The 11,927-nt window shown below is 43.1% G+C and overlaps 1 protein-coding gene across 3 annotated transcripts; it reads left to right on the top strand.

Annotated features, from left to right (window-relative positions):
* Positions 1-1,618: 1,618 nt before the first annotated feature.
* Positions 1,619-11,725, top strand: LOC125552687 (casein kinase 1-like protein HD16). Of its 3 annotated transcripts, XR_007303734.1 has the most exons (17): positions 1,619-1,992; positions 5,784-5,918; positions 5,997-6,070; positions 6,227-6,296; positions 7,844-7,899; positions 7,992-8,063; positions 8,148-8,242; positions 8,329-8,395; positions 8,493-8,622; positions 8,703-8,921; positions 9,154-9,296; positions 9,372-9,546; positions 9,655-9,745; positions 10,743-10,771; positions 10,851-10,900; positions 11,012-11,200; positions 11,281-11,725. XR_007303734.1 is itself a non-coding variant. In XM_048716333.1 (16 exons), exons 1-16 carry the CDS (start codon positions 1,946-1,948, stop codon positions 11,338-11,340), a joined length of 1,743 nt encoding a protein of 580 aa, XP_048572290.1. In that variant the 5' UTR covers positions 1,623-1,945; the 3' UTR covers positions 11,341-11,725. The 3 variants fall into 3 exon arrangements, 2 of the variants coding, with proteins under 2 accessions (XP_048572290.1, XP_048572278.1); XM_048716333.1 differs by having other exon boundaries at positions 1,623-1,992; positions 5,822-5,918; positions 10,743-10,900; XM_048716321.1 differs by having other exon boundaries at positions 1,624-1,992; positions 10,743-10,900.
* Positions 11,726-11,927: the final 202 nt, after the last annotated feature.

Raw genomic sequence — 11,927 nt, 5'->3', positions numbered from 1 at the left:
GAAGAAGCCACGACTGCGAGGAGTCAATCAATATCCTCAGCTTGGAGACTATTTCAGGGGCTACTGACGGTGTCCTAGACTAGGGCTTACCACGTCAGCCTGCCAGTCATGGGCCAGGCCAAGAACCCCCATACAACCGAAGAATGGGCCATGCTTCCCATGACCCACGACATACTCAAGATGGAATCCTCTGAAGACTTGGCACACACTTCAAGACACGTTTGAATCATCGGCATGTTTATCCTTAGATGTAACTGACCTACATGTAACCCTAAGTACCCCGGTGCCTATATAAGATGAGGGGTTTAGTCCATAGGGTTAAGTTAGAGACGTACACATACGATCTTGAGGTAGATCATCATGTACTTCGTATCCCATCCACAATCAATACAACAGAAGCATGACGTAGGATTTTACCTCTTCGAGAGGGCCCGAACCTGGGTAAAACACCGTGTCCCTTTTGTCCTGTTACCATCATGCTAAGATCAGCAAGTCGGGACCCCCTACTTGAGATCCACTAGATTCAACCCCTACAGGGGTCACAAGGAGCAGCATCATGGTCCGATCTAGGATTGACCACATAATAGGATTCTCACGCTCACGCTCATCCTGAGCTTGATCTGACATCGGGCCCGAGACAAGCGGTTCATGCTGCTCCTCGACTAGGCGTGACACCAAGCTTGTGAAGATCAACTCTCCGTGGAAATTTGCGGTGTACTCCTTGTTGCCGAACAGACGGTCTAGCTTGGAGCAAAGGATTTGACTTGGCCAAGGTGGCCAGTTGAGTTGGTGACAAGGGTGACGCCACCGAAGATGGACATTTGCCCCAACACAAAGATCTCCTCGAAACTGATCTGCTCGTTGATCCTGACTCCCATTGATCTGTGACGATCACCTAGCAGGCCTGCATGGGCCACCACTGACGGAAGTTAAACCGGCAAATCTTGAGATAGGGGATCCTAAGCTAGATGTCTTGTAACGAGGGCAACATAGATACATGGATTTTACCCAGGTTCAGACTCTTTAAGGAGATAATACCCTATGTCATGCTTGTGTTTATTGCGTTGGACTAAGTACAAAGCACATGTTTCTACCAAGAGATTTCTTATTGTTGTCTATGAGTCAGGCCGCTCCTCAGTTTATATAGGCACGGGGTTCTTAGGGTACAAGATCCAAGTCAGCTACTTATGAGGAGGCAGGGTCCTTCATAGATCCAACACCTTGTCATGTACAACAAGTCTTCTGGAACCTTATTATATGCCATGGGCCTTCTAACGTGGCCCAGGTCGAAACCGAGAAGAAGTTCTCAGTCAGGCCTACTAGACGAGAGTCGACATAGTGAAGGGTCCCTTAGATGGGACACCGTCAATGAAAGGTTACCGAATTGCTCTCACCAATTTTTCAAGGATGCGGGCGAGCTCGCGCTATCTCCCTGCTCGCACGAGGTCGGCGCCACGTTCCTCTTTCCTTGTACACGAAGAGATTAACTGTTTGAAAACGATTGATTTGGTCATTCCTAACCGGTCTGGTGAAGAGGTGTTTTAAGATTGGTGCAGTCTAAAATTTTTGGTGCATCGAGATGGCCAAAATTACACACGAGCCTACCTCTGGCTCCGGGAGATCGCACGATATACTAGTCCAGAAGTTTCGATCCCCTCTCCTCTCACTTTCCCGTTTGTTCTCCTCGCTCCCATTCCTCCCGGCTCGCCGTTGCCGACGGGACCGCCTCCTCCACCTCCCGCGCATCCCCACCAACATCTCCCCCAGACCTATCTCTAGCCACGACTAAGGCATAAGGAGGAAGCAAGCGCCCACCTCCCGCCGCCTCCACCGCCACCGCTGTAGCAGCAGTAGCGGACGCAGGAGATTCAGAGCTGTGTGCTGGACACGCGCGTGACAGGGATGGACGACGGCGACAGCGTCGCTCGGAGTGCAGACAAGGACGATGCCCCCCCGGGCGACGACGGGAGCTCCACGCCGCTCCCTGAGACGGTGAGGATCTCCTCTATTATGCAAGCACCGGGTGTTTGTTTCGAATTGTCCGCTGTTTAGATTTCATCCGCGTGATTGAACGTCTTTATTGGTGCGGTATCGCTCGGAGTTGAGCGATTCGTGCTTGGAAATGGCACAATCTCGTGCGGCCGCAGGGTTCCAAGAGCTGGGGATGGAGGTATCTTGTTTAGGACTATAGGTTCCATGCTAGAAACGCGAGTAGACATGAATTCGGTATGTTCTTAGGTCTGATATGGCAGGAATGGTCGCTATTGAATGGCAGGACCTGCAGAGGTATGAAAATGTGACATGAGCATGCTGTCCGAGAAGTTCCTAGTGTTATGGATGGCGTGCAGGTCTTTGTTCTTAACCTACTATACTCGTGTTTTTCACGGCACAAACGGAGTAAATATGCTGATTTAACATAGCAGGAAGTAGATGCGCGAGTTTGAATATGCTACTGTAGTTGTTATGGAACCATAGGAGCTAGTTAATGCAACAAGCAGTGCCTAACTGAGATTTCTAAATTTGGAAAAGGAAATGTGGGAATGCAGCCGCATAGGTTGGTCGGAATATGCTGTGCAAGTGCGTACTGTTTCTTTTTACAGAACAAATTGTGTATGATTTCTAGGGCTGTGAACTGAGTTGCACTCTGCTTATGTCTTGGTAAGACAAAACCTTCTTCAGTGCTGATTTTGTGTTCCTTTTTGACCCGTGCATGCCATTTATGGTACAAAATGTCAAAATAACTACTCTTCAAATGGATATTAGCATCTTCAATAGACTAGTAGTTTTGATCACATATACTTTTTAGACTGCCTGTTGGTGGCATTCCAGAATAAACATCTGGATGCCTACATGCTGCAAAGCTCAAAATGTCCTTTGCTTCATGTTTTATATGTGGTATTACTACCTATTTTGGTCAGGGTGTTATATAATGAAATTCAAAGATGCATGGGAGCCTGGAATTGTTGTTGTTAGGAAATGGTAGGAAATATGCAATTTGTATTTCCTGGGGGCTAATGGCCAGTATATATATACATCTACGGGTGGTAGATTTGTAGGAAACCCCTCATACAATGGGGAAAATATACAAGCTATACATGGAACATAATATAACTCACCCTGTTGCCGCGGGAAATTGATCCGCACAGCACCACAGATTCCTTGCTTACGTGGAGGTAAACCGATCGTTTTTTATACAAAACGGCAAAGATGAGCCAAACCGTAGGGCTGCTAGGGCTGGGCAGAAGCTATGACCTAGGTGCTGGAAGGAGAAAAAAGTAACGCAGAGTTGTAAAAGGATCGATTGATTGTAACTTTTCAATCGGCCATGTACCCATATATATTAGGGCACGCTTGGCCTTTGGCAATTTGGAATAGGACTCCTGACTAGTCACGTACTGTTTTCTTGGCATACAAGCCAAATTCCTAATCTTTAATTAATTCGGCTAGACCCGTAAAAGCACCAACCTGAGCCCAATAATAGTACACCTTCCATATTAGCTCTGTTCTGGCCGAATAGCTGATCATGCAAAATCTTTTCTATCTCAAGCATTCTAAACCAGATCACTTTCCTTCTTTCTCTTCACGCGTGAGCTCCAGCACACAATTCTGTTGCATCCAGCCTGCTGCACCTATCGTCTGTACTTGCAATCATGTGGCCATTCTCAAACAATGCATCAACCAATTAGCTTAACCACCAAAATTAAATAATCTGGGTGACCATTCAAGCTGGATCCAAATTAGACTCTCAACACATGCCCCCCTGTTTTTGGTGCAATTTTATTTACCAAAAACACCATGACAATATCTTGGGATGATTTCAACCACTTCACCGGCCATATCAATTGCTTAGGCGATGTACAAATAACACACTGGCCAAATTTTGCTTAGGGGGCTATCTGAGATCATATCGGCCATGTTTTGCTTAGGGCAACAACTTAGATAATATCGCCCATAGTGCCATCAAGCTTCTTGCCACATGCTAGGATAGTACTTCTTCAAATATTTTCCACTTGGGCAATTTCCCCCCTGCAAAGATTGTAGAAAATATGAGTTTCCAGGAACAATCTCTACAACCTTATGCGGACCTTTCCAACTCGGCGACCATTTGCCGTATTTATTATTTCTAGTTCCAATAGGAAAAATCGTTTTCCACACTAATTCTCCAATTTGAAACAAATTTCACCTTTCCTTTTTATTATAAGCCTTTGCCACTCATAATTTCTTTTTTTCAATCTCTTGCAAGGCTCTCAACCTTTCCTCTGAAACATCATCTATCCTATCCATCATTAAATTATTGTAATCCACAGGCGACAAATCATTTTGTCTGGCTACTCTTAAGAGCTTGCAAATTAATCTCCACGGGCAGCACTGATTCCTGCCCATACACTACCTCATACGGTGCACTTGAGTCATTCCGTGTTAGATATATGATGATCCTATAAAGCTTTCGAGAGCACTTCATGCCGCCATCTCGGATGCTCCTTAATTTTCTTCTTTATAAGCTTAATTAAAGTTTTATTGCAAGATCCGGCCTGTCCATAAGCTTGAGCATAATAAGGCGACGAATTTAACAATTTAATTCTAAAAGATTAGGAAAATTCACGAAATTGATGAGACATAAAAGAAGAGCCTTGATCAGAAGTACCGACGGAGCAGCCCGAAACAAGCAAAACACAAGCACGTGCAAGCAGAGGCAGGGAGACAGCAAGAGCAAAAGCGTTCACACATGAGACACGGGTAGCAGCAGTGGGCGCACGGGGAGTGAGCAGCAGGCCAGGGTGCATGAGAATTGCAGCGGCGAGTGCTCGGAGGTGCAGAGCTGGGCGGCGGAATCATGGAGCCGGGTGGCTGGCGGTGGAGGTGCAGAGCAACGAGCCAGTGGCCGGGCGGAAATGGAGGTGGCTGCATGGATCCGATGGGGCGACGCCGATCTAGGACGATTTGCAGGTCGTGGAGGCGGGGCGATATCAGCTACAGGAGACTGGCGGCGTTGGCTGGGGGATGTAGACCTGCGGCTTGGAATCGGGATCCAGCAGGGCGTTGACAAGTGTAGAATCATCATGCGAGGGCAGGTGGCAAGGTGAACAGCAGGCAGCAGCAGCCGTGAGGACACGGCGGTGGCTGCCAAAAAAAGGGGATGGTGGCGGTGCAACGGGGGGATCACAGCACGAGTTGCACATGCGAAAAAAAACTCTAGGCTCTAATACCATGTTAGGAAATGTGCAACTTGAATTTCCTAGGGGCCAATGGCCAGCATATATAAATATAAATATAAATATAAATATACAAGTTGTAAGTATGCAGGAAACCCCTCATACAACGGGGAAAATATGCAGGCTATACATGGAGCATAATATAACTCTTAGCAGTTGTAACCACAGCACTAGCTCTAAAAATGATGGTTGATGTACTTAATAGGTCAGTGCAGGCATATGCCTCCTATTATAATCTTTGGAAATTACTACCCAATGGAAAAATTATAATAGGTAATAGCCCCAACAGTCAAGAGTTCTTGCAGGTAGAAGTTATTAATGTTTTTCTCCTGACACGGGATGAGCCTTTGTTCATCCAGCTGTGCAAGATTCACTGAGTTTATTCACTGCCCAAGAATCTTTAGCATTTGATGTGCAGGAACCTAACTTTTTTCATTAGTCTTAGCAAGTAGGCGTAGTAGGAATACCTGGTTGCGCAGTAGGAATATCTGGTTTTCAAGACGGGTGTAGCATGGTTGCATCGTTTTGGTGATTGCATGACTCATATTCTTTTTCATTGAGGTGGAACAGATCCAGATTGGCAATTCACCTACCTACAAACTTGACAGAAAGCTTGGAAAGGGAGGATTTGGGCAAGTATATGTTGGTCGCCGTATTTCCACTCCTAGTCTCAGTGACAGGACACCTGGTGCAAATGCTTTGGAGGTCAATTTGTCTTCTTTGGATGCCTCTTTGTATTTTAATAATTGCATTATATTTATATCATGTTTCTGTTTATGTTAGGTTGCAATCAAATTTGAACACCGAACCAGTAAAGGCTGCAATTATGGAGCTCCTTATGAGTGGGAGGTTTACAAGTAAGTGTTCAGTCTGTTCTATTTTTTTGTTCCTGCAACTTATTTACATTTTGTACAATTTCCTTTTTGGTCTTGCTTCTCTGTACAAATTGCGATTGCAATTGGCATTTCTAGAATGCATGTTAACTTTGTTTGCGTAAAACATCCATCTGGCAGCACTCTTAGCGGGATTCATGGCGTGCCAAGAGTACACTACAAAGGGAAGCAATCGGAGTACTATATCATGGTAATGGAGCATGTACCCTTTGCCTCCTTTTATGTGGTGATTCTGAGTGCATAGACACTTAGTAGTTGATTTCTGGTTTTACCATTGCCCCCCGCCCTCTCTCTCTCTTTGGCACAGTATGCGCTCTTGGTAGCTTGTTTGATTACCTTCTCACTTGCTACCTTTATGACATACAGTATAACACTGAATTTCCCCTTTTTGCGTTTCCTTTATCAGTAAACCACATAGAATGCCCTTGTCCGTTGGTGCTCTGCCCTGTAACTGATGAGAGTAATGACGAAAGTTGTTCTTCCAATGGTGTAGACTGTAGGCATACCGAGTAGAAAAGTTCCTGTCTTTTTTGGTATGCTGGTGGGATTATGGAATTAAAGTTTTGTAAACGGCTCAGAAGACAGAAGTAGCATATTTCTTGTTTACGAAAATAAGGGCCTGTAACTCTTATGAGAAATGTTTAAATTTTGTGTTTGAATCACTACTCCCTCCGATCCATAATAGGTGTCGCAGTTTTGAACTAAGATTGAACTAACCTTAGTTCAAAACTGCGACACTTATTTTGGATCCTGTCGCAGTTTTGAACTAAGATTGAACTAACCTTAGTTCAAAACTGTGACACTTATTTTGGATCGGAGGGAGTACAAAACTTACCAAAATAAATAAATTGTATCCACAATCCAAAATAAGCCATTAGCCAAGCCACCACATATGATTGCTGGCATGCTCCATGTGTGTTAAGTTTGTTTAACTGATTAAATGTACCTATTTATTGAATAAAGTAGATTGAATTTGATGAAGACGTAATGGTTTGAGGTAGAAGGTCTTAATCAAGTGTGTAAATAATTTAATAAATACTAGAGACCAGTTAGGGCGTGAAAGTTCATTTAAATTCGAAAATCATTAACCTTTCATTGCTTCTGAAGCACTCTGCTTTTGTTTATATAGCTGTTCACTGTTGGTTTTGAACTTTATTTCCACATAGTAATATTTATATAGTAGTCTTTCACCTTCTCGAGTGAATCTCAGTGTCACTGTTGATCCTAAACGTACTCAAAACTTCAGTTGGATCAGAGGACTTGTTTCGTTAGCATCAGATTAACATCAATGCACAAGAATATATGTGCATAGATGAGGGAGTACTGTTTAGTAAAAATCACAATTTTTCTAGGTAAGTCTGAAAGTCTAGTTCTTTTGTTTAGGGTATCTCCAACAATCGGATCTGATGTGGTTGAGAGAAGTATTGGAGTGTGTGAGGTCCATTTGTTGCAGAAGAAAGAATACAGGAAGAGAGAAGTAGATGGAGAAAAGAGTATGGCATGTGGGTCCAGTGAGAAAAATAAATAGAGAACAGATCGGAGAGGAGAGAGAATGAAGTGAGTTGAAATAAGTAATGATATATTGTTGGAAATGCAATTATAACCAGTGCATCACACCGCATCTACCAAGCCAACTTTTGGACAATTTTGGCGCCAAGATGTTCCCACATCTTTTTGATTGCTTGTTCCATTGCAAAACTAGGATGTTTTTTTTTCTAATGTAATATATATATTCAGATTATGGACATGTTGGGACCAAGCCTGTGGGATGTATGGAATAATAATTCCCACTCGTAAGTATCTAATTAGTCATTTCCCTTTGTATGTATTCCTTAATGTTCCACTGGTTTGCCCAGTTAATTTGAGTTTTGTCTTTCTGTTACAGAATGTCTGTTGAAATGGTTGCTTGTATTGCTATAGAAGCCATTTCCATACTGGAGAAGATGCACTCGAAAGGGTATTTATTTGTATCTTGGCAATGGAGCTTTGTTTTATTGTTTTGGCATATAAAAACATAGCTAACAACTCTTGTTTATCATAGGTATGTCCATGGTGATGTAAAACCTGAGAACTTTCTGCTTGGACCCCCAGGCACACTGCAAGAGAAGAAGCTTTTTCTTGTTGACCTTGGATTAGGTAATCTTATTTCACTGTTCTTTTGATAACGATTTTCCAGTGTCTACTGTGTCCAGTGGGGTGCTAACATTTCTTCCTCTCTGCAGCTACTAAATGGAAAGACACTGGTACAGGAGAACTAGTTGAGTATGATCAGAGGCCTGATGTCTTCAGGTTTGCAGGAGAAATACTAAGCCCTGAAGCCTTCCTTTTCTTATTAGTAGTTTATTAGTTACTACACTGACATTTTTTCTACTTGTTTTTCCTACAGAGGAACCGTTCGGTATGCTAGTGTGCACGCTCACTTGGGAAGAACTGGAAGCAGGAGAGATGACCTTGAATCCCTTGCCTACACACTTGTTTTTCTTCTGCGTGGTCGCCTTCCTTGGCAAGGATATCAGGTGAAGTTTGGTTGGGAGTAAAATTTTCATTTTGCATTTGGTTCTTTTCCTTACCCAAGACTTTTGTGGAATAATTGTAGGGAGAAAATAAAGGTTTCCTTGTTTGCAAGAAAAAGATGGCAACCTCTCCAGAATCTTTGTGTTGCTTTTGTCCACAACCTTTCCGACAGTTTGTTGAGTATGTTGTGAACTTAAAGTTTGATGAAGAACCAAATTATGCAAAGTGCATCTCTCTTTTTGATGGAATTGTTGGCCCCAATCCAGACATAAGACCAATCAACACTGATGGTGCTCAGAAGGTACTGCATGTCGTCCCTTGTTACTTCTCACTAATTCATAATGTGTTATGAGTTATGACCATGCTCAGATGCTAAAACTATGTAACTGTGTAGCATTAGATTGTTCCTAGCTAACCTTCCGCGGGAAGTTCTTGGGCATCATGGTTTAATGCTTACCGTGGAATTTGACTTCATATCATTTCAGCTGTGCAATGTGAGTTAGCATACTAATAATTTGTTGAATTTGTACCAGCTTATATACCAGGTTGGCCAGAAGAGAGGTCGCTTCATGATGGAGGAGGATGACGATGACCAACCCAAGAAGAAGATCAGGATGGGGATGCCTGCAACACAATGGGTTAGTGTTTACAATGCGAGGCGGCCTATGAAGCAGAGGTATGAATCCCATAGAGGAAAGCTAGCTTTAGATGGAAAGTAAACATTTCCATTCCAACCACACTTCTTTTGCAGGTACCACTATAATGTTGCAGATGGTAGGTTAGCACAACATATTTCAAAAGGAAATGAAGATGGCTTGTTTATAAGCTCAGTTGCCTCTTGCTCAAATTTGTGGGCTCTAATAATGGATGCTGGCACTGGCTTTACTTCTCAAGTCTATGAACTTTCTCCATATTTTCTTCACAAGGTTAGTCATGCTGACTTCTTTTGCATTGCACATCTTTCTTTCTCTTTCGTTTCTACAGCGTATCAATGGAGCAATTTATTTCAATATATTTGCTTTTCTTGCTCTTAGGAATGGATAATGGAGCAGTGGGAGAAGAACTTCTATATCACTGCGTTAGCAGGTGCAAACAATGGTAGTTCTCTGGTGGTCATGTCTAGAGGTAATTGCAATGATGTCTGCTGAAGAACGTTACTTGCACTCGACTGGAACGGCGGTCAATCGGAACAGAGACGTTAGCTGTCTGGTTTCCTTAAAAAACTAACCATGCAATAAACGGAAAAACCAAGACAAACCAGGCATCTTTTTGTGAAAACTGTTTTTTTCTTTTTGTATTTGGTGAAAATTAATGAATCGGATAGCAATGAAGACATCGTCTTGGGCCTTCCTGGTTTAATTGGCCTGTTCTGCTGTGTATCTTCACAAGATACTCTAGGGTTTTTCTCGTCCCTCTGCCTCATTCTCACTATGTTTTTCTTTTCTAGTCTAATTTCTGTCTTCTCCCTCAGTTCGGCCATACAGAGCCTCAATCTCATGTGAAATCATCTACTTTCGATTTGATAAAAGCGCCATGGTTGTCATCCAGCCTCTGTTAGGGCAGTGTTAGCTAGCAAGCTGGGCAAGTAGCAGGGGTAGCAGCTTGATTGAACATGGCATCCCAGGTGACAGCGAGTAGATACTTGCCAGGGATAACTCAGTCAATGGATCTCATGCTGCGTAGGTGGGGATTGTGGTCGTTGAGTTTCATGCTCTAGTGGGATTGTGTATGTGTATGTTTATCTTGGAATTGCATTATATGTTGTCTTGGTAGTGGTACTAGTGCGTGGGAAACTAATATTTGCAGGCTGGTGCTCGAACCAGCGAATTGCCAGATGGGCCGGTGAAGTGGGGGACCTTGCCGGTTCGATTACCGGTCTGACTTTAATAACTACACTTGCACTGGCAGTACCAGGACTCTGATCATGTTGTGTCCTGGTACTGTCGTTTCTCTGGAATCTTGTCTCTTCTTCCAGATAGTGTAGGATTGTCAGTTCAGCATTAGTGTGGATAAGTATTGGCAGATCTTCCTTACAAAATGCTTTTGAAGTTGGAGGTCCTGAATATCAGTGTTCTTGTGAATACATATGTTTAAAAGATTGGAACTGACTTTGAGCCTCCAGGAACACAATATGCACAGCAATCCTACAAAGTAAGTGACTCGTTTCCCTTCAAGTGGATAAACAAGAAGTGGAAGGAGGGTTTTTACGTCACAGCTATGGCCACTGCAGGAAGCCGATGGGCAGTGGTCGTGTCCCGGAATGCTGGCTTTGTAGATCAGGTGTGTCTGTGCTTTGCTGAATCTCAGTGTTCGATGGGGCATATGCTATAAAAATTATGAGAATACAGTTTAATGCCTGTGCTTTGTGTTTTAAACTATTTTCTGTTGTAGGTTGTGGAGCTTGACTTCTTGTATCCAAGTGAGGGAGTTCACCGGCGTTGGGATAATGGTTATCGCATCACTGCTACTGCTGCTACATGGGACCAGACAGCACTTATCTTGAGCATCCCCAGAAGAAAGCCTGCTGATGAAACGCAGGAAACCCTAAGAACATCTGCTTTCCCCAGCCAGCATGTGAAGGTGATCTAATATACCCTCCCTTTTATCTGATATCCGTGTTTTAGCTGTTCTTGACCAACTATTGATTCATATTGTTGCAGGAGAAATGGGCAAAAAATCTCTACTTGGCCTCCATTTGTTATGGAAGAACGGTATCATAAGTTCCATTTTGTTTGGCTAGTATGTAGAGTTTATTTAACGACTTTCAGGTTTGCGATTAGATGATGGAGTTTTGAAGGGCAATGGTATTCCTAATAGAGTTGATAGATCATAGATGGCAAAGCTGCTGTGTTTTCTGTTTACAAAGGTTATATATAAGAGTGTATGTTGTGGTGATGTGTTGTTGTATTCTCTTGTCCATAGAATGTAAAAAATTGGTGTGATCTAAATGTAGCCCATCATGCATATAGTTCAAATTAGATATTTTGCCCTTGAGGTAGGCAGCAAAATTGTACAAACTTAGAGCTGTGCCTGGGTGGCCGGACTCTACCGCATACAGTTTCTGTGATCTCATGTGATGTCTCAGGATGTGTTCGATTGCGAGTATGATGAGCTCATTCTTGGATGGAACTAAATCTGGGAGTGGTTTTAGAAAAACTGGGTGAAATGGGTTGGTTTTTATTATGGGCTTGCTTGGTTTAGGTCTTATTGGGCTGAGGCTTTCTAAAGTTTGGTTTGGTTTCGGTTTGGAGAAGAACCAGTTTGGGTATAGTTGGTTATGGGCTGAAACCGTTTGATGCATTATGGG

Source organism: Triticum urartu, chromosome 1 (genome assembly GCF_003073215.2).
Source record: "Triticum urartu cultivar G1812 chromosome 1, Tu2.1, whole genome shotgun sequence".
NCBI lineage: Eukaryota > Viridiplantae > Streptophyta > Magnoliopsida > Poales > Poaceae > Triticum > Triticum urartu.
This window is presented reverse-complemented; position numbering and strand designations above follow the sequence as displayed.

Coding starts and splice junctions, on each gene's coding strand:
- LOC125552687 (XM_048716321.1), top strand. CDS start 1,903: ATGGACGACGGCGACAGCGTCGCTCGGAGTGCAGACAAGGACGATGCC. Junction 8,243..8,328: donor TCTTGTTGACCTTGGATTAG/GTAATCTTATTT, acceptor TCCTCTCTGCAG/CTACTAAATGGAAAGACACT. Junction 10,901..11,011: donor ATGCTGGCTTTGTAGATCAG/GTGTGTCTGTGC, acceptor TTTCTGTTGTAG/GTTGTGGAGCTTGACTTCTT.